Source organism: Petaurus breviceps, unplaced genomic scaffold, assembly GCF_028583685.1.
Source record: "Petaurus breviceps papuanus isolate PSGF00001 unplaced genomic scaffold, PetGlider_PUasm1.0 138, whole genome shotgun sequence".
In the NCBI taxonomy this organism is placed as follows: Eukaryota; Metazoa; Chordata; class Mammalia; order Diprotodontia; family Petauridae; genus Petaurus; species Petaurus breviceps.
This window is the reverse complement of record NW_027185694.1, coordinates 13,622,444-13,644,790: the sequence shown is the minus strand read 5'-3', so window position 1 is coordinate 13,644,790 and position 22,347 is coordinate 13,622,444. Positions and strand designations below refer to the sequence as shown.

General features: G+C 35.3%; 1 protein-coding gene across 1 annotated transcript in view; it reads left to right on the top strand.

Annotated features, from left to right (window-relative positions):
* The window catches only part of ELP1 (elongator acetyltransferase complex subunit 1), a 77,808-nt gene that overhangs the window by 17,427 nt on the left and 38,034 nt on the right, over positions 1 to 22,347 (top strand). The window contains exons 7-18 of the mRNA XM_069105943.1: positions 1,836 to 1,935; positions 3,111 to 3,201; positions 5,454 to 5,577; positions 7,674 to 7,767; positions 11,247 to 11,477; positions 13,888 to 14,058; positions 15,035 to 15,134; positions 17,244 to 17,426; positions 18,784 to 18,890; positions 19,294 to 19,397; positions 21,955 to 22,008; positions 22,107 to 22,212. Coding sequence (XP_068962044.1) covers positions 1,836 to 1,935; positions 3,111 to 3,201; positions 5,454 to 5,577; positions 7,674 to 7,767; positions 11,247 to 11,477; positions 13,888 to 14,058; positions 15,035 to 15,134; positions 17,244 to 17,426; positions 18,784 to 18,890; positions 19,294 to 19,397; positions 21,955 to 22,008; positions 22,107 to 22,212 — 1,465 coding nt within the window. The remainder of the gene's footprint in view (positions 1 to 1,835; positions 1,936 to 3,110; positions 3,202 to 5,453; positions 5,578 to 7,673; positions 7,768 to 11,246; positions 11,478 to 13,887; positions 14,059 to 15,034; positions 15,135 to 17,243; positions 17,427 to 18,783; positions 18,891 to 19,293; positions 19,398 to 21,954; positions 22,009 to 22,106; positions 22,213 to 22,347) is intronic.

The window sequence follows — 22,347 nt, the reverse complement described above, 5'->3', positions numbered from 1 at the left end:
AAGTACGCAAAGCCGTTAAAAACAGTGTGACTGTTTGTGTATTAGTTGTTCTGTATGCAAGAAGTAAATGTATAATGCCTTTATGGTAATGAATTTTTCAATTTTCAGTGAAGTTTAATTTTTTTATAGCTTTTGTATCAGCTCAGGCAAAAGCAATCTTCTTAAATGTGAGACACACATAATTTACTAATATCTTACTAGGTAGAAGTAGACAAGTTTTACCATCATTGCAAAATTGATTATACTCACATGAGTTATCTGGAAAAAAACACATAATTCTTTGACCATATAATTTGTTGAATATTTTTTATCTGCTATGTCTGACCTTGTCTTAGTTTGAAGTGCTAGTGGCACCCTTCAGAAAATAGACACAGCTTATCTGACTGTTCATAAAATATTTTTGTTTTTCAATAAACATTGGACTAGAAGTAGGCTTACCTTAAGATTTTTTTTTCTTTGAAAACCACTAAAGTACAAGTCGGTTTAAGTTGTCTAATTTAGTTAACATGTTATATGGTACTACTCTATATTAAGGTGACTCAGAATCTACAAAGAAAATTTTAACAAACTATGCATTCTAATCCATGGGTATTCACAATATCTTAGCTAATATCAACTTTTTCTTGTGCTTCTCTTTTTCAAATCATGTACAGGTGTCCATTTTATATTTTAAGGTTAATGCAACCTTTTTAACACAAATTAAATCTTATAGTATTGTTTCTGTGATGTAACCAGCTTCTTTTTACTATTTGCTTTTTTATACAATAATTATAGATTAAAGTATTCTACTGTATTTTGACTTAGTGTATCCTGTCCCCATTACCCCTATTGTTAAACGGTATTTGTTGGTAAATTTTCTGCAAGGAAGGTCTTCAGAGTTTCTTAGTAAAGCACAGGTGCCTTTTTAGTCCCTCCCACCTCCCAAATTCAGAATAGAAGTGTCCCGTGCCATCAAGGGTTACTGTATAGCGATACAGAAGGTCGTGCACAAAATATTCCAGAAGCCATAAACTTTTATTTCCTGTCTGCTCATTTCATGTTATTTCTTCCGGTGCTGGAGTTGCTTGTTGACTTGGTTATTCCTTCTGATCTCTGCTCTCATTGCTCTTGATGGCAACTGCCTTCTTTTTTTCCTGTTTCTTGTTTCTTCTCCTTTGCTTTCTTTTCTATTTAAAAAAAATGGCTGTTGACAGATGCCACCAGTCACCACAAAGTGCTACTGAGTCAGTAAATTGACTTGCTGTGGGAGGCAGTTGGTCACAGTGGCTAGAATATTGGATGTGGAGTTGGAGACTTGAGTTTGTACCCCACCTCAGATGCTTACTAATTGTGTGATCCTGGACAAGTCACTTAACCTCTCTTAGACTATTTCTTCATCAGTAAAATGAGGATAATAATAGCACCTACCTCACAGGATTACTTGAGAAACAAATGAGATGATATATGTAAAATGCTTTTGCATAAAATGCTTTATAATGCTGCATAAGTAAAAGTTATTAAATATTATTATGACTCATTGAATATAATCTTCAATTCCAAGAGTCTTCTCAGTGTTGTTCCATTATTATTAGATGTTCGGGGACTGCCGATTCATTGCCAAAGAAGTATTTGGGGTTTTGTTTGCTTACTTTTACAGAGCCCCACAACTTCTAAGTATATACTAGTTATAGAAGCCTGAAGGATCAAGATAATAGTTGACCTCCAGGCAGTTAGGGTTTTATTCTACATACAAAATATTTTATTTTTAATAACCAGAGACCATTTTATAGGGGACATACATTGTTTCAGTTATCTAGATGATGTTTTTTGTTTCACTTTTTCTCTCCTCCACTCAGAATGAGCAGCCTGCTTTGCCCTGGGATGATCATAGACCCCAGGTTACCTGGAGAGGAGATGGGCAGTTTTTTGCTGTGAGTGCTGTTTGCCCAGAGACAGGTATGGAGATGAACTGCTTCCCTAAGTATTCTTTTTAAAATTTAAGTTAATTAATAAGTTCAAGAAATTATCTCTCATTTCATTTTGCAATAATTTTTTCTAATTATAAATGTCAGGGATACATTTATAAATGCTAAAGAATTATAGAATCTAATTGATGGAAGGAGAATCAAGAGGTCATTTGTTCCAAACTCTTAATGAAGGACCCTTTCTGCAGCACCTTTCATTTTGGTCATCTAAATTCTCTTTGACTGTTTCCAGTGTTAGGAGCTTACTGCTTTTCAAGGCAGCCTGTTCTATTTTTAGGCAGCTCTGATTATTAGAATGCTTCCTAAAAAAAGAAGCCAAAACCTTTCCTCTATATTCCACCGATTGGACCTAGTTCTTCCCTCTGGAGATAACAATGTCCGATCTTTGTGCTACATGATCTTATTTAATATATTTGAAGGGCTGTCACTTCTCCCCCAAGGCCTCTCTTTACCAGGTTAAATAATGATTGATTCATTCAGCAGTTATTTATTGAGCAGCTGCTATATATAAAACACTACTTGGCACTGTGAAGGATACCCAGATGAGTAATGTAATACTTTTACTCTCAAGAATTTTCCTTCAAGTGTTATCTTACACGACATGGTTTCAAGGCTGCCCTCCCCGTTTATTATTTTGGCAGACACCCTCATAAAGTATGGTAACTCAGAAAAACAGGTACTTTTCCCCAATTCCCTGGCTTATTTCCCTTAAGTTACAAATAAGTAGATTTTAATTTCTCAATAATTTAATATCAGAAGCTTGTTTCCTCTCTCTTCTTAATATTTGTCCTAAAGACACAATGTTCATGTCATCATCCAATTCTTGGGAAGATTCTGCTCTTTTTTTTAACTCAGTTTTTCTTTTCAATACAAAATTTGGACCAGTCCAGAAATAAAAGTGGTACAACATGGGATAGACTCTAAATTCTAACAGGCTTAAGGATCTAGCAGAAAATTGAATATATTTGTGTGTAAATTTACATATGGCAGTTAATATTGAACTTTTCATTTATGTAGGAATTCCTCAAAAAGTTGCTGAATTGACAATAATTTGTAGCTTCCCTTCATTTCTTTGGTTTTCCTCTGCCCCCATTCCATTCTTCTTTAAATATTGATTCATTCTTTTTCAAACCATTTACTTTATAGGGGCTCGCAAAATCAGAGTATGGAACAGAGAACTTGTTTTACAGTCAACCAGTGAGCCTGTTGCAGGATTAGGACAAGCATTGGCATGGAAGTAAGTGGAGAAATATATTACTTTGTTTGCTAGCTCATGATTACTTTAAAACCTTGACATTTCTTTTTCTGGGCTCTATTAAAACTCCGTAGAAGTGCCATGTAGACTTGCAGTGCTGCTAGATTTTTATGTATTCTTTGTAGTTTGTTTTTGATAAGGTCTGACCTCACTGTTATTTGTAGATTTCATTTGGGTAAAGGTCAGAGACTTGCTTTTGATTATCAGTTCTCTATCAGAAATGAGTCTTGAAAAAGATATTTATGTTTGCTATTTCATCTCTTTGTATACTTTAATCTCTTTTATGTAAGTTCTCTAAACAGTCTAATTCCTGGTCATGAAATAGCTCTTTAGAAGTACCATCAATTGATGTTGTTCCAGGCATTCCAGAAGTATCAGTGCAGCTTTAAGCTTTTGTATTTTATGTGAAATACTTTGCAGACCTTAAAAAGCCACGTAAGTCTTAACTTATTTTACCCATAATATGGTAACATTTGGACTTCTAGCTATCCAGAATTTGTTTCTGCTGCCTTGCTTCTTAGATGACAATAGAAGGAGCAGCATATATTTTAGTTCTGGCCACTTTACCTCAGAGGTGTCAAACAGAACAGATTGAAATGTAATTGAGAAACATTTAACAAAATAAAAATACAGTAGAACAAAAATAATACTATGTGTTTTTCTAACGTGGCCAACACATATCATTATGTTTGGTTAATGGCTTCTGTTTCTATTTGTGTTTGACATTCTTATTTAACCTCATTCTGTGAAGCATACTTAAGTAGAGAATTGAACCATCTTCTGTAAAAGATTTATTTTTAAACTATATAGTTTTGGTCATACTCTTATCACATAACATAGAATTGCACAATTCTGTTTTGTTTTATGCCATGTAAACTTTTCACAAGAAAGAGTGAGAATATTTCATTAAACAGCAGAGTGGATTCAAGATCAATGATTTTATTTTGATGACATAAAATTGAAAAGATTTGACATGAATAAAATTAATGCAATTATGATAAGAAAGGAAGTGATCCACTGAGAAGAAAATCTTTTTATCATTTATCTCTGTTAAGAGTTAGATATCCAAAATTTATAGGAGCTAACAAGAATATATGACTCAAATGTAGAAATGGTCAAAAGATATCAATGTACAGTTTTCAAAAGGAAGACTTGCAGACTGTTAGCCAAAGGAAAGGATGTTCCATGTTACTAATAAGACAAATGCAAAAGAAGACAAGCTTGAGGTTTTACTTCACATCCAATAACAACAAAAGGTGGGGATAGTGGGAATGGGGGTAACAAAAAGCACATTGATATACTGATGTAGATGCTATTAGGAGCACAGAACAAATAGCTTTGAATTGGTCCAACCATTCTGGAAAGCAGTTTTGACTTCTTCAAATATTCAAATTATTCTTCAAATAAACTAAAACATCCATACAGCCTTCAGTTACTTGAATGTATTATGTTAAAAGGAAAAGCAGGTAATTTATAATAAGAGATTCACAATTTTACGTGCAATCCTCTTTTTCTATTAATGAATATGGAAATTCTCATAGGAAGGAGCAATTGAAACAAGGAAAATTCCAAGCTAATTTTTTTAAGGACTTGTAAAAGTCCTAAGGAATGAATGTAACTTCCACTTGTTTGGAAATCTAGGGAGTGTATTATTTAAGAGTGATAAATCTTTAATGGTTGTAAAAGAGATGGGGAATGTTTTGGGTCCATGACTTAAAAAATGAAGTAATCTAATATGGATATTTTTATAGAAATTTTAAGCATTAATATCACTTCCTTTCACCCCACTGATCTCTGAAATAGTACCCTCTCTTAACAAAATACAATAAAGAAAAAAAAGCCTACCATATCTGATAAAGGATGTCTCATTCCATACATGTAGTTCATTGTCCCTCTCAAGAAGAGAAAAGCATGTTACACTGTCCTCTGAAGTTGTGATGGTTTGCTGCATTGATAAGAGTTATGATGCCATTTAATGTTGTTTTCCCTTTTTGTTCTTATTGTGTAAATCATTATCCAGTTCTGCTTATTTTGTTCTTGATCTGAATTCTTTACTGTCTCTACATTGTTTACCTTTGGAATTTCTTACAGTGAAATAACATTTCATTATATTTATATACTACAGTTTGTTCAGTAGTTACCCAATAAGTGGGGACCCTTTTTACTTCTACTCTATTTGCTATTGAAAAAAAATCTCTTGGCTTTACTATAATGATTTTTTGGTTTGCTTTAAGGCCTTCTGGTAGTTTGATTGCATCTACACAGAATAAACCTAACCAGCATGATGTTGTGTTTTTTGAAAAAAATGGACTTCTTCATGGAGATTTTATACTTCCTTTCCAGAAAGGTCAGGTAAAGGTAAGTAAGTAGGTACATGATTAATCAGTATTGAGCTTACCATGTTGAGCAAGCTTTTTATAGCTATAGGAAAGCGTTATGATTGTCTTTGGTATAAAAGAAGTCTTATTAACTTATATTAATTAAATAATTATTAATAAAAACATGAATTCTTTTTTTTTGCTTTTTGGAGGGCAGTTGGGGTTAAGTGACTTGCCCAAGGTCACATGGCTAGGTAAGTGTCTGAGGCCGGATTTGAGCTCAGGTCCTCCTGACTCCAGGGCTGGTGTTCTATTCACTGTGCTACCTAGCCACTGCAAAACATGAATTCTGGAAGATAAGTCAGTAATAGCTGTCATTTCATTCAGCAGTCATTTATTAAGCACTTTCTTTATGTGATACAGTTCATGAATCTTTTCTTTACAAAAGAGAAATGGTTTTTGCAAAGTAAATTTAAAAAATAAGATATGTCCTCTGTTGTGTTGAGAGGGAGAATTTTAATTTTTGCCCTTTTTAATGGGTCTGATATCGTGGCTTGGTAGATGGAGTTGCTTTTGGAATTCATTTGGATGTCTATTAAATATTTGTTGAATATTCAGAATCCTTTCCTTTGAATATTATGAACACTTCCTCATAGAAAGAATCATGCTTATGGCTGATAAAGATAGACTGTATAACGAGCATAGCTGCTTTTTTGGTGGTTACCTCCATTTCTTCATCTCAGGACTTAGTTGCCTTTGTACTGACTATTTATTATACCTTTAGCAAGTCAAGTCAATAAGTATTTAGTTAAGGCCTACTATGTGCCAATAACTGAGCTAAACTTGACTATTCACTTCCTCTTTAAAATCTCTCTCTCCCTGTGGCCAAGATCAAGTACTATCTTCTGCATAAAGTCTTTCCTGATCCCCCTAACGGCGAGGACCCCCCTTCTTCTCAGACTACTTTGTACCCAACTACTTTGTATTTGTTCACTTTATATTTATGCTGTACATATTCATATAAGTAATTGTTGTCTCCCCCATTAGAATGTAAGCACCTTGCAGTAGGCATTGTTTTATTCCTTGTACTTCGGTGCCTGACATATGTTTGTTCTGTTATGTCTAACTCTTTGTGACCTTGTGGACTAACTGTCCCCAAGGTTTCCTTGGCAAAGATACTAGAATTATTTGCCATTTCCTTCTCTGGTCTTATGCAAGCAGGGGTTAAATGGCTTGCCCAGGATCACCCAGCTAGTAAATGTCTGAGATCATATTTGAACTCTGGTCTTTCTGACACCAGGCCCAGGGCTCTATCCACTGTGCCATCTGGCTGTCCTACCTGCTTGTCTTACCTGCCACATGGTACATGCTTAATGAATGCTTGCCAACTGGTTAAAATGCAAACTTTATGAATAAGCAGGTGTTTAGTAGGTTAGTTGGCTTTTCTTGGGAATTAATCTTGAGGTTGGACTCATCAACGCTATGTGGTTTAAGCAAACTTGAAAAGTTTAGCTTGTGAGATACATGGGACCATATGTGGGATGCAGTTTCTTCAACTGAAGCTCTGAATTTTATACTTTAAAAAGATAGAGACAGATGCATGCAGACATTCTTTTCTCTGAACTCTTCAACATGATTCGTATTGAACATAGGCATTGAATAAATGTCAAATTGAATGTGTTTGTTTGAATTGATTTTTCCCCCTTTTGGATGTTAATGGTTTTGTTACTCAAGCAGAGAGAGATGAGTTGTTGAAATGTGATATGTACTCTTTCATATCACCCTTAAGTTTCTCTGAAATAAAACTATATTGGAAATGAATGAACTGTATTGGAAAATGGAGTCTGGGTAGAGAGAGAAATTTGTTGTGTTTTATTGTTAATTTTACAAGATAATCATCTCATTACCAAAACTAATCACCAGCAAAATCAGACACCACCTTTGAAAGCAATGTAGTCACCACTGAGGTATTATTTGAGCTCTTGTCAACTAAGCAGCCTATGAGGTTCTTGGAGCACTTGATTTGTGCAAAGGAGCAGAAATATTTCCAGTGTCACTGAGTCTTTGGGTTTTGGAAACTTGAATGCAAAGTCAGTAACGACTATAGTACAGTAACAGCAGAATCTTTCTTACTAGGTAAATGAGCTACTATGGAATTCAGATTCTACAGTCCTCGCACTTTGGCTTGAAGACCTTAACTTTGAAGAGAATGCAGGCCCAGCATCCTATGGTAAGAAGGTGTAGAGTCACAGCTTTACTCATTCTGAGTATGGATAAAAATATGAGAATGGTAGGAATAACAGATTTCTTTTTTTTTTATTCAGGGACTTCACAGTGCTCCTAGTCTCTTCTACCATTTACTTATTTTGTTTGTCTTTAATAATTATGCATGTATATGTATACAGACAGTTCTTGCTTTACATAATTGAACTCTTCTGCAGACCTCTCTGTAAAGCAGTTTTTTATGTAAAACGAATTTGCCCGTGGACATGGGGATTGGAGGGATGTAGGGAGGCAAGAAAGGGGGTGAGCTGGTTGTTGGAGAGGGCCAGGACATGATTCAGTGACACAAAGAACACTTGAGAGGCAGCTATGAGGGGGCCAAACATAGACACAGATAGGAGAGTCCATGTAATACTTGAGCACTGATGAACAGAAGACAGACATGTGGCAGATGGGCCTGGTGGGGCAAAAGTCTCCTGTCTCAGCACAGAGGTTTCAAGCTTGCCACCAATCTGGCAGCTGGCATGGGTAGGGGGCTTCTCTGCCCCTATTCTTCTGCTTTCACTTGGAGGTTTTTTTGGGGGGTGGCTTTTTTGTTTGTTTGTTTTGGGTTTTTTTGGTGAGGTAGTGGGAGACTGTGGAGTGCCAGGCTGAGAGGAGTTAGAGAGCATGGTACTGTGTAATAAAGTTAATATAGGATTTTTTTGGATTGTGGATTTCCTTCAGAATTCTTCACATAAAGTTGAATTTGCATAATGTGAATTTACATAAAGTAAGAGCTGTCTTATAGGGAACTGATCCAAACATGCAAGAATAAGAGCAATTTATAAATGGTCAAAGGATATGAAGGGACAGTTTTCAGAGGGAGACCTTAAGGCTGTCACTGAGCTATCAATAGCCATATGGAAAAAAATGCCCTTCAGTTACTAATAACTGGAGAAATACAAATTTAAAAACTCTGAGGTATCACCTCATACCCAGGAGATTGTTTATTATAACAAAAAAAAGGAAAATGACAAGTGCTAAAGGGGATATGGGAAAATTGACACACTACTTTCTTGCATATTAATCATTGATTTATTAATTAAAACTTGCCTTTGTGGTTTTAATTGAAAATACAATTGTTAAAGATGAAAAATTCAAGAATTCTCTATATCAAAAAAATTTGATATGCTTATAGTAAACAGTCTAGTGAAACTATTACATCTCATTATAAAAAGTTTAACTGTCTTGAGTTTATTACTTAATTAATATTGTTTACTATTCAAGTTGGGGGGTTGGATGGAAAACTTCACTGTTTATACCAAACAAGACCAAAAGAATAACCATTTCAGCCAGGTTTTCTTGCATTAAAGAGAATGTGACTTCCTGTATAAGGTTAGTGCTGCCTGAGGCAGATTATGGGTCCAACTGTTTGACTAAGCCCAGGGTGAACTCCTGTAGAAAAAGAAACTGCTGTCTGGAGAAAACTAGCTTCATTTGCTAAATGGAGAGTTATAGCAGTAATAGGAATTTCTAGACTGTATTTTTCAAAAAATCATTAATGTAGTGTTAAATTTTGCATAAGGAATATATAACTAAATTATATATATAACTAAATAATTAAATACTACTCTTCTGTTCTAACATATAAGTGAAATCTCTTAGAATACAAATTGTAAGTGTGCACATGTTAAATTTTAGTTTTAATTTGTCTTCTGTAATTTTGTTAAAACTTAACTAGAGAGAAGTTGCTAAACTGAAACTGACATTTCAAAATTGTATTTTCCCAATTTTTGGGAAACTATGTATATTTTATTTCTCATATATCCATCAATAAAATGCTGCTTTTGGTAAAAAAAAAAAAAAGAGAGAGAGAGAGAGAAAATAGACACATTAATACGTTTTTGGTGGAGCTGTGAACCAGTGCAGTCATTCTAGAAAGCAATCTGGAACTATGCCCCAAAAGTTATTATACCGTGCATGTTTGACTCAGTGATGCTGGTACTAAATCTGTACCCCAAAGATCACAGAAAGCAAAAGTACCTATACATGCAAAAATAGTTACAGTAGGGTTTGTTGGTTTTTTTTTTTGTGGTGGTAGAGAATTGGAAACAGAGAATGTCCATTAATTGGGGAATGACTGAACATGTTACTGTATATGAATGAGATCACGTATTACTATCTTGTAAGAAATGATGAAAAGAATGGTTTCAGAAAAGCCTGGGAAAACTTGTCTGAACTGAAGCAAACTAAAATGAGCAGAACTAGGAGAACAGTGTAACAGCAATAATGTAAGAATAGTCAGTTTTGAAAGACTTATTAAATAACTGATCAACACAGCGACCAACCACTATTCCAAAGCATTCATGATGAAGCACCTATCCACTTCCAGACTGAGGGCAGACTGAAGCTTTCCCCCCTCCCTTCTTCCTTTCTTCCTCCCTCTTTCTCTGTTTCCCTACCTCTCTGCTTCCCTCCCTCCTTTGCTTCTTTTCTTTCTCCTTCCCTTCCTCTCTTCCTTCCTTCCTTCCTGACTACATATATAATGGGTTTTTTTCCTTATCATTTCAATGGGGAGGAGAGGGAAAGAATATGGAACCGAAAACAAAATTCAAAATAAAGATAAATGAATGCTTGTTCCCACCATCACCACCCTTACCTAAGGTCACACAGTTTGTATGTTTTCAGATGCAGAACCTGAGTAAGCCAAGGTCTTCTAGCTTTGAGGCTGGCTTTTTCTCTGCTATGCCAGACTGTCCCTTGTTCATTAACATGATTCAACATGATGATATTTAACTGCTTTAATAATTTAATATGTAATTTTTTTTCTCAAAGGATTCTTGTTGCTAATCTAAGTTTCTCGGTCAGCTTACTACTGAGTATAAGAATATGACCAAAGACCACTATCTTGGCATGTACCTTAATTTCAGGCCAAGTACCTAGAATAAAAACCTCTTTGGTATTGAACTTGCAAATTGAAATGTGTGTGTGTGTGTGTGTGTGTGTGTGTGTGTGTGTGTATATTATTTTTAAGAGCTATTTGTCGAATTTTGCTGAGATATCTTCTGTAACTCTGTTACTCTGTGAACAACCCTCCAAGAAAGAGCACATTGTTGCCTTAGGATTATTTCTTTCTCTGAATCCCTGTTACCATGAAATTCAAATCCAGGATAAAAAATAAGCATCTCTATGATTCCCCTTATTGATACCTGACATTTTCCTTCCATAGGAACCAGTCTTTTAAAGAAATTATCATCTCTTATTTCCCTTTCCCCCCAAATGAACTGTCCCTTTTAACAAAAAAAAAAAATTAGTTAAGCAAAACTATTAGCACTGTGACTTCTGACTGTATTCTACTCTAGTTGTCAGTTTCTTGCTTTTTTGGGTCAAATGGCTAAAGATCTGTCACTACCTATACTTTCATACTCTTGCAAATGATAGGAAGTTTAATGTTTCTAGTTAAATCTGTATAGCTTATAATACCCCTTTTATTTTCTCCCATAGTTCAGCTGTGGACAGTTGGAAACTATCACTGGTACCTTAAACAAAATCTACACTTCAGTAATTGTAAAAAGAGTAAGATTGTGTCTCTGACCTGGGACCCAGTAACTCCATACAGATTACATATCCTCTGTCAAGGATGGCATTACCTCTGCTATGACTGGCATTGGAGTACTGACCGGAGCACTGGAGAGAATGCATGTGACCTAGCAAGTGTGGCTGTCATTGATGGAGGTAAGTCTAATCAGGAAGAGCCCACATGAAAACAGCTATATACAAGGGTCAATTGGAGATGATCTCAAAGGGAAGGCACCCGGGGAAAGGAGGTCTGGGAAAAGCTTCTTGCAAAGTCTGTCATGACTTGGGCTCAAAGGAGCCACTCTGGATCTTTGTGATCATTGTTTTCTTATGTGTGTCCTTTATCAAGAGGCATCTCTTTCCTAATATTTTCTAGAGTAGAAGTCTGAAACACACTGGGTTGTCACAACCAGTAATTGGGAAATATTTAATAAATTACAACATATGTAATGTTAATAGGTGATTTTTAAAAGCTCGGTATGACAGTTTTGGCAGAAGCTAGGTATAGACCAGTATCTTACACCATTTACCAAGATAAAGTTAAAATGGATACATGACATAAATATAAAGGGAGATATCAGGAACATAGAATATATTTCCTATCAGACTTAAGGATAGGAAGAAAATTTATGAATAAATAAGAGGGAGAGAGCATTGTGAGATGTAAAATGGCTAATTTTGGTTACGTAAATTAAGGGTTTGTATAAATAAAAACAGTGCAGCCAAGATTAGAAGGAAAGCAGAAAATTGAGGGGGGATATTTTATAAACAGTTTCTTAGATAAAGGTCTCATATCTCAGATATATAAAGAAGTTTCTCAAATTTACAAGAATGTGAATCGTTCCCCAATTGATAAATGACGAGAGGATATAAATAGGCAGTTTTTTGATGGAGAAATCAAAGTGATGTGTAGTCTTATGAAAAAATTCTCTAAATCATTATTGATTAGAGAAATGCAGATTAAAGCAATTTTGAGATCATCTCATACTTATCACAGTGGCTAAAATGATAGGGGAAAATGACAAATGTTGGCAGAGATGTGGGAAAATTGGGACACTAATATACTGTTGGTAGAACTGTGAACTGATCCAACTATTTTGGAGAACGATCTAAAATTATGCCCAAAGGCTTATAAAGCTGTGTTGACCCTTTGACCCAGAAATACCACTGTTAGGGTCTGCTTCCCAACATGATCATGGAAAAAGGAAAAGAACCTCTGTGTTCTAAACTATTTATAGCAGCTCTATTTGTGGTGGCAAAGAACTAGAAATTGAGGAGATACCCATCAGTTGGTGGGAGTGACTGAACAAATTGTGGTATATAATTGTGATGCAATACCTCTATGTTGTAAGAAATGATGAGTTGATTGATTTTAGAAAAAACATGGAGGGGCGGCCAGGTAGCACAGCAAGTAAGAGCACCGGCTCCAGTGTCAGGATGAACTGGGGATCAAATCCGGGCTCAGACACTTAGCACCCACCCAGAAGCACCTAGCCGTGTAACCTTGAGCAAGTTACTTAACCCCAATTGCTTAGGGGTGGCCAGGTGGCTCAGCGGGTAAGAGCACCGGCTCCAGTGTTGGGATGACCTGGATCAAATCCGGGCTCAGATACTCAGCACCACCCCCAGAAATAACTGGCCATGTAACCTTGAGCAAGTTACTTAACCCCAATTGCTTTTAAAAAAAAAAAAAAGAGAGAGAGAAAAAACATGGAAAGACTTGCATGAAATAATGAAGAGTGAATGAACAGAACCAAGAGAACATTGTATACAGTAACAGCAATATCATTTGAGAATAACTATTAATGACTAAGCTATTCTGAGTGTTATGAGTACTCAGATCAAGTATAAATGACCTGTTAAGGAAGATGATATCTTCCTCCAGAGAAAGAAGTATCAAATGGAAGTATGCGTAGCATTTTTTATAGATAGGGAGGTTAGATAGATATCTGTGTCAAATGGTAGCTTTCTCTATTGTGGGGAAGGAGGGAAATGGTTTGCAACTAAACTTATAACAAAAAGTAAATTCAAGAAAGTGAAGTTGGTGTGCTTCCCATGTTAGCACACCTCCCCCCTTTCTATTTGAGTTTACTATCACTGTTCTAGAGTTTTGCCCGATAAGCCCAATGGCTTATACTTTACAGACAATAAACCTTCCTTCATTTTTTGGAAATCTGGCCATTTTCCCATTTCTGCTCCTGATGTGTCTGTTCTGTCCTCCATAGTCTTTTAGATATTGCTGACCACCTCAGCAGTTCTTGGCTATCCCTGAGGAAGGAGAAACCCTTCCAATAAAAACGGCGTATATTTGAGTGCTCTTTGTGTCTCCTCATCTAGTAAAGCTAATAGTCATTCCCCCATAGCCTATAAGCCTGTTATTATGATTTTCTTTCATTTTATATTTGTTTGTTGCAGAGACAGAAAAAGTAAGATAGCTTTTAAAGGAAAATTAATGGAAATATGCTACTGTCATCTCTAGTTATGCAATGTTATATCAATGCCTACTTTTAAATAAAAACATCATTGTAGCTAACCCTTTATGTACTGATTTGTGTTTTAATTGAAGACAAGGTGTTGGTGACAGCCTTTCAACATTCTGTGGTGCCTCCGCCTCTGTGTACCTACGAGTTGCATCTTCCACATCCCGTGAACCAAGTCATGTTCTGTGCACATCCTAAAAAAAGCAGTGACCTTGCTGTTCTTGATGCCAATAACCAGATTTTTGTCTATAGATCTGGTATGCGTGTTTTGTTTTGGTTTGGTTTTTGTTTTAAATATATAGGCTTTTATTTTTCCTTGTTTTATCCTAACCTTTTGGCCTTCATCCAAAAAAAAAATGAAGTCTAGTGTTGTATGTTAGCATATAAAAAAATTTAATGCTGCCTTTGGAGTGTATTTTGATATTAAATTGGACTAAGGGTTACTTTACGTTTCTGTTGGCTTATAAATAATTCTTACAGAGCATCTTAAGCTTGAAGAGTGGCTATCTAAAGTATGGTTGGACCTGGGGGATATACAGTAGCTATAGGATTCCTTCTTTATTAAAACCAAAATATAAATTTTATATGATACTTGTACCCTGAGTTACAGTCACTATTGAGCAATTTTGCTTCAATTGGGGAGGGGTTACGCTTTGTGAGGACAGTTCAAATGTTGGGTAGCATCTTCTGTGTCAAAACATTTTATCAATAAGTAAAATTTGATGCTTTCTGATACAGTAAATTCGATTTTTGTTTTATTTGTGATTTATATAGTTATTTTACAAAAGACTTGTGCTGTGAGGACTAAATTTTTGAAAAACCTTTGGTCATTATTCTTTCAGCTGGTACTTCCTACCCTTCCCCCTCTCCCTGCTTCAGCTCTCCACTTCCTTAATATGTGTTATAGAAATGAGAAATAATGTGGAAGAGTCATAGGTAACTTAGGTAAATCAGCTTCTGTGTGTTTGTTTCTTCAATAAAAATAATGAAGCTGTGGTCTCCACTTTAATCTGCTTTTAAAGAATGATCAGTCATTCTAAAAATAAATAAGACGTTATTCTGTTCTGGATCAGTATCTGTGTATGGGAAAGGAAGATGGTGTACCCTTGACATTCACTCCTTACTGTGTCGTAATGCATTTGTCAAGCAGTTTGGTGGTAATGAAGGAAAAATTGTAGTGAGTTGTAGTCTTTGTGTATGATGATGTTGATAATAATTATATGTGTTTTCTAGGTGGTACTACAGATTTAGACCCCACAGTGAAAATAGGAGCTGTGGGGGGAAATGGATTTAAGGTTTCTGTTACAACCCCTCACCTGGAAAAAATATACAAGTAGGTAATTTTTTTTTTTTTATGATGTGGTGCTGTAGTCTGGAGAGGGATAGAACCTGACTTAAGTCACCTTTGAAAAAAATAAATGTTTATTAATTATTTCAAAAACTTCTTGGTCCAAGCTATCTACCCTTATCCTTGCATTCCTCCTTTTGGTGATACTATCTGCTACCCCTTCACGTATGGGTTTCTTTTCTCGAGATTCCTAGAAGGGAATAAAGGTGCATAGACTGAGTACTTGAGTTCTGAAAATGAAATACTTTGAGCACTCAAAAATTTGATCTACCTTCTTTTACTCTTTCTTAGTTTGCCTTGAAACTGTTCCCACGTTATTTCAAATATGCAAAATAAGATAATGTATATTAAAGTACTATAAAAGTGCAAAGTATTGTATGTATAATTTGTATGTTGTCTACTCAGTAACACTTCTGCCAATTGAACTAAAGGTTCACTTAACTGAAATACAGAAATTATAATAGAAATATGAATGTCTGACTAATTTCAACAGTATTTACTTCACTGTATCATGTAGAGCAGTTAACCAAGGGTCTGAGAATTTGAATTTTTTTTAAAATATATATTTTGATAAATATATTTCAGTATAATTGGTTTCTTTTGTAATCCTGTGTATTTTGTGTTATACATTTAAAAGCATCATTGTGAAAAGGGGTCTGAGACACAAAAAAGTTAGCCCCAGTATAGAGGAAATTAATTTAGTAGGCTCCTTTCCAACATATAACTGCCTTTTGTGCATCTACATGGCCTTTCTGGCAAACCTTTACTCCAGATTTGTGCTTGTTCTCTTACCCTTCTCATGCTCATATGAAATTCAGAAATACTGTTGAAATACAAAGTTTATTACTGATCTGTAATTTAAGCTCAACCTCTATTAGGTTTTAATTAATTAAAATAATTATTTTTTAAAAAGTAATTAAAAGTCACCTTGTTTTACATGAAGGATAATACATTACTTTTAGAGATAAGTGGCATACGGCAGAGGTGTCAAACTCTAAGCCCCTCCTGAGTGCTACCCACCAGATTAAAATATAATTGGGAAGTGTTTAACAAAATAAATAAAAATATATTATGATATAGATAATGTTCATTGTGGTTTTCTAGTTAATATGCTTCTGGGATCCCTTTCTATTTGGCTTTTGCATGCATCAAAACTGGCATAGTGGAGACAGGCCCAGCCTTTGATCCAGAAAGGCCCGGGTTTAAATCTTGCTTCTGACAATTGCTAGCTGTATGACCATAAGCAAGTTATTTGACTTTTGATGGCCCCATTTTGACTTGTACATGGAATTTCCACATCAGGATTTCATTGCATAGAAGAAATCACAAGTTCAAACCAAAACAAAAGACACTAATTTGCAAATTATCTTTTCTTTTTGGGAAATGGGTCATCATTAATTTTTGTCCATGATTATCTTTATATTAGAATAACAACAACAACTAGAATTTATATAGCACTTTAAGGTTTGCAAAGATCTTTACAAGTATATCATTTTATCCTCAAATGCCTTTGGGAAATAGATGCTATTATTACTTTTTTACAATTATGAAAACTGGGCATAGTGACTTAAGTGACTTGTTCAAGGTTAACTGAGGTCAAATTTGAACTCAAGTCTTCCTGACTCTAGGTCCAGAAATCTCTCCACTGGACCTTAATATAATCAAAGAGCAATATAGTTGCCAAGAAACCTGAATAGTTTATTCTGTATACATCATAATTTGTATCAATTGCCTATTCCACTGCACATCTTAATGCTTTGATACTTTGTCATGAAATCGATAGCAAGGAGTTCTGAGCAAGGAAATAGGGTGGCAAGATTTAACAGTTTTTTATCTCCTAAATAATGTATTTACAGTGTTGTGAATTCTAAGAACGTAACATATACTCATGTACAAATGAAAATACATTTAAGACATTTTAGCTGCCCAGAGCATAAAAGTGTTTAATAAAATAAGTTTTAAACTTTAAAGATTACTTTAAATTTACATTGAACAATTAAAATTGCAAAAGTAGTTTATAGATTACATACAAAAAATTTCAGTTTGCCTTTAAAACTTTACTTATGTGTTTAATTTCTTGAATATTTCGAACAGAATTCAGTTTGAGAATAGAGAAGATCAGGAAGTAAATCCCTTGAATTTGTGCCTTCTCACTTGGATCCAAGAAGATACTTTCTTGGCTATCAGTCATGGTCAGACTGGCCCATGCTCTGTTGTTCACCATTTGACTGTAGCCTCTTCCGAAACAGAGGACAAAAGTGGATGTCTGAATATCAGGTATTAGAAATTTTTGGATGTTTTTGATTCATTAATAACAAAATGGAATTATGATGTTTGAACAAATACTTATTGAATTGAATGTCACTTGATAATACATTGGTAATACAAAATTCAGTGATATATGCTTGAAAATCTTATAGGAGAAATGAGACAGGGACAGATATACAAAGAAGAGCCTGATAAATATATGTGAGGAATAAAAAAGGAAGCTATGAGATTTCAGAAGAAGAGAGAACTCAGTTCCCTTTCTGGAGATAAGAGAAAACAAGAAAACACTAGTTTGAGGATGAGTAGAATATAAACAGGGAAATGTTGGGAATGGGAGTAAGGAAATAATTAGCATTCTCCTCCAGGCAGAGGGATGGATGAGCACAGGTTTTGAGGCAGAAAAGGACTGGGTGAGTTCAGAGAATGCCAGATAGGCTAGTTTTACTATCCTATAATCTGTGTGACTTGGAATAGTGTGATCTAAGATAGAAAAGGTGGTTAGAGACAATCATTGAAGACTTTGAATGACGGGCTAAGGAACTTAAAATTTTACTCTGTAGAGAATAAAGTTTCACCATTGAAAGTTTTTGAGCTGGGGAGTGATTTGATCAGAACTCTGCAGTGATCAGTCTGGCATTACTGTATGTAAGATGGATTGGACTGTTAAGAGGTCTGGAGTCAAAAGACTGGTAAAGTAGCAGTAGTTCAGATGAATAGTAATGATATCCTGTGCAAGGAGTGGAAGGAAGGTGGATAAATTCAAGATATCTTAGATTCTGTTATCATGGATTTTGTACATTGAACCAAGTAAGACTTTTTATATTTGTGTTCTAACAAAAGCTTTTGTGACCAAGAAAGTAGTGTACTACTATAAAAGCATAGTTCTCAGTCAGCATGCTGACTCATGCCATCTCATCAGGTGGAATTAAATATTTTTAGGTAGAACTGTCAGAAACATGCCATTTAAAAAAATATTTGAAATTATCTCATATAGACACATAGAAAGCAAGACATATAATAGCAGTAATAAAATATATTAAATTTACATAGCACTTTACATTTTATAAAGTGCTTCTCTCACAGCTGTCAAGTAGGTAGTACAAGCATTAGTATTTTACTGGTGAGGAAACCAAAATGCAGAGATGCTGTTACTTCCCCAAGGCCATAGGATTTGTAAGGGATGTCGGTTGGACTTCAGTCCAGGTTTTCTTGCTCTAGGCCAGGGCTTTATTCCACTGTACCATGCTTGCCTCTATATGGAAATAGAAATAGTCATGCCATGTGGAAACTGCCTCTCATATTCCTTTCCTTGCTAAAACCAGGAAATCTGTTAAATAAACATTTGTTCCTCTGTAATTTCTGTTAGCTCATCAGTGACTGTGGATGGAGTTGTGATCAGTCTGTGTTATAATCCCAAAACTAAGTCAGTGGCACTACAATTAGCTGATGGACAGATACTCAAATACCTTTGGGGTAAGTATCAAAATTCTACATTATAAATTTTATGCATTTTCCTGACAAATTTAAATGGAAGAGTTTAGCTCAGGGTGTGCCAGTAAAGAATTTAATGCTACATTATTTATAACCATGGCTGAAACTTCTCTCTATTTACTGTATCATTTTTCTATCAGTCTTTTAGAAAAGTGTAACATTTCATTGGGCCTTTTTCAGGGTTTGAGTTCTTGCCTTTTAAAATGTTATTTATGTCATTAACTGTATCATTCCTCCTTTTGTGTGTTTTGGAGGGTATAAATGACTTGCTATACTATGCCAATATTGTCCCACATTACCTGATGTTAAGTGCCTTAAAACTTGTGCTATTGTTTCTTTAAAAGTAACAAAATTAAAGAAGAAATCTTTTTGTATATATTTGTAGAATCTCCAACTCCTGTTACTGAAACATGGAAGGATCGTAGTGGTTTTGCTGTCCAGTTTCCCTATCCATGCACGCAGACTACACTGGCTGTGATAGGTGGTGAAGTAAGTGATCCTGGGAGAGAACTTCTCCAAGAGAGAATGCTATGCTAGAAATGAATCACCCTATGCATCTGACTTCTGTGTGCTTGGCATAGATATAGAAAGAGTTTAATAAATGCTTCTTATTCATTCTTTGAGTGCATGGAGGTGGAATCTAAAACTTATTGTGCAAGTGTACATCCCTGTTGCACAAAAAATTCAATGGCAGATTTATTGTGTACTCAATTTTTGAGTTTTATAGAATTGAATGGAAAGATAATCATTGTTCAGATTCAGTGCAGAATATTAGGAAAAGCTGTTTATATAACATGTTATTGTACCTTTTAAATGTGGAATATTCTGGTAACCATGACAAAAATTTACATCCTTCCCATATAGAGTACTATTACTATATATTTGAATATGCTTCAGTCAGTCATTGCTGTTATCAGTGTAGGTGTTTCCTCTAATGGTGCAGATTTCCGCCTATCCACACTTTCTTAGCCTGTCTGACTTGCCCCATATTTTTCCCATAAATTTCCCCTATGTTCCACTCAACATCCTAGGAGCCTTCATCCATGTTTTTCTTTTCTTTTTGAAGGGAAAGGCAAGGCAATTGGAGTTAAGTGTCTTGCCCAAGGTCACACAGCTAGTAAGGGTGTCAAGTGTCTAAAGTCTGATTTGAACTCGGATCCTTCTGACTTAAGGGCCAGTGCTCTTTTCACTGTGTCACCTAGCTGCCCCCATCCATGTTTTTTAAACATGTGGATACCAGTGCAGCACAAAGGCTAGCCACCTGATATAATTCATTTTTGCTTTCTGACTGGCCCACAACCTCATCAAGCCATTAATCTCTGATTATATCTCTTACATTGTTTCTTATGTGCATTTCAGTATTGGTAATATTCTGCAGCCTTATTTGTGCCCACCATATGTCTCTGCATTGCTCTTTGAATGATCCATGATTTTGGTTCTTTAGAGATCATGGTATTCCTAGTCATGTAGCGTCATCGAAAGGCTTTTAGTATTAAAAAGTTTAGTTTTTGTTTCAGAGAGAAACTTGAGTAGTTGAAAGGGTAATTTAATTTTCCAAATACAAACCAGCCTGCTCTCTCTTTCTCATTTAATTCTGGGCCAAGCTTATTTTGTATTTTCATTGAGTGTACAAAATATATGTCCTGATAGGCCAGCTTTGATGGGCTATCTGTCCAACTGCATATCATGGTTTAGACAATAAACAGTCTTAATCAATTTTTTTTCTGGTGAGGGTTATTAGACCTAATTCCTTTGAGTTGTTAACTTTAAGGAAACTTTAATATTCTGGAACTTGATATAATTGCCAAAATGCTATCTGCAGACAGCAACTTCTTATGTTTAAACTCTGGTAGCCATTCTTCATGACAGTGCAGATGCCCGTAGTGAACTTGTGCCTTCCCATTTTTTTTTTTGTTTTGATCATCAGAACCATCACAGTGTTTGTGTCGCAGCTCTGAAGGAATCTTGTAGAATATTAAAGTACACATGGGAGGCAGACTGTTAGAAGAGAACTCTAAAGGCTGCGTTTTGAAATGATGAGCCAACTATAAGCACAGTTGAGTCTTGTGTTTTCTGTACCATTTAGTCAGTTATGTGACCATGAAGGTGTGATCATTTCTAGATGATCTTTCTCAGAAGCTAGCCTTTTCCTCTGTAATATTTTTATCACATATATCTTTGATAGGTATATAGATCATTCTCAAAGATTTAGCATATGGTTCCTTAGATGCTGATATCCGTTTAATTGCCTGTTTTCATTTCTGTTAGCATCCATACTTCTGCCTCCAGGTATTCATTACCTTCGTCTTTCAGATATTTTGAGAATCTATTCTTTAATGTTTTCAGGATCCTGTCATTTCTAGTAATGATTTCTCCTATATCCTAGTTCAGTTGCTCTTTCCATTCTTACCATGTTTATTTCTTCCTGTAGTATACCAGGTGCTAAGAAGTTAGAGGCCAAATATGGTAGTTATAGTATCAATGATGATCAAAATAGTTTGTTATGGAAATGTTGATAAGTGTATTTTTGCTAGTAAAATAAAGTGAAGGTAAATTATCCTAGGCTGTAGCTGTTACTGACCAAGAAAACAAAGAATTCAGCTTCTCTGAACGGGAATACATTTTCCTTAAATCTCCTGGCTTACTCCAAGTGGAGCCTCTGAACCCAGATCAGTTTAACTTTTCTTAATGTATCTTTAATTAATCCTATTTTTACTTTCTAGTGATTTGTACCTCTTCAATTCTTATGATCAACCTTTGGAGAAATTCTTCCTCACAGCAAGCAAAGCAACCCCCAGTTTCTTCTAAAAATTGTGTTGGGAGGGAACATGTGAGGAGAGAAATTGCATATCAGATTGACTCAACAAAATTCATCTTTTGAACTAAGGAAAAAATGGGCAGTGGAAAAAAACTTGGCATTTTTTTAAGACATGAAAATATTCAACTGAGCTCTCTAGTAGAGATGGTATCTTCTATAGTCCTTGTACTGTCACTAATGAAAAATTAGGGTGGACCTTACAATCTTCATTTTCTTTTCTTTTTGTAGGAATGCATCTTGGGGTTGACCGACAGGTGTCGCTTTTTCATTAATGACATTGAGGTATCTAGGCTAATTTTTAAAATTGATCCATTGATCATAGCTTTGAGTATAGGCAAAATGCTGACTTTCTCCCCCTTGGTTTACTCTCCACTTTGTAGGTTGCATCAAATATCATGTCATATGCAATATATGATGAATTTTTGCTGCTGACAACCCACTCTCATACTTGCCAGTGTCTGTACTTGAAAGATACTTCTTTTAAAGGTAAGTTTTCAGATAAGAACTATAGTCAGGGCAGCTAGGTGGCACAGTGAGTAAAGCGCTGGCCCCGGCATCAGGAGGACTCGAGTTTGGTTCAGCCTCAGACACTTAACACACACACACACACACACACACACA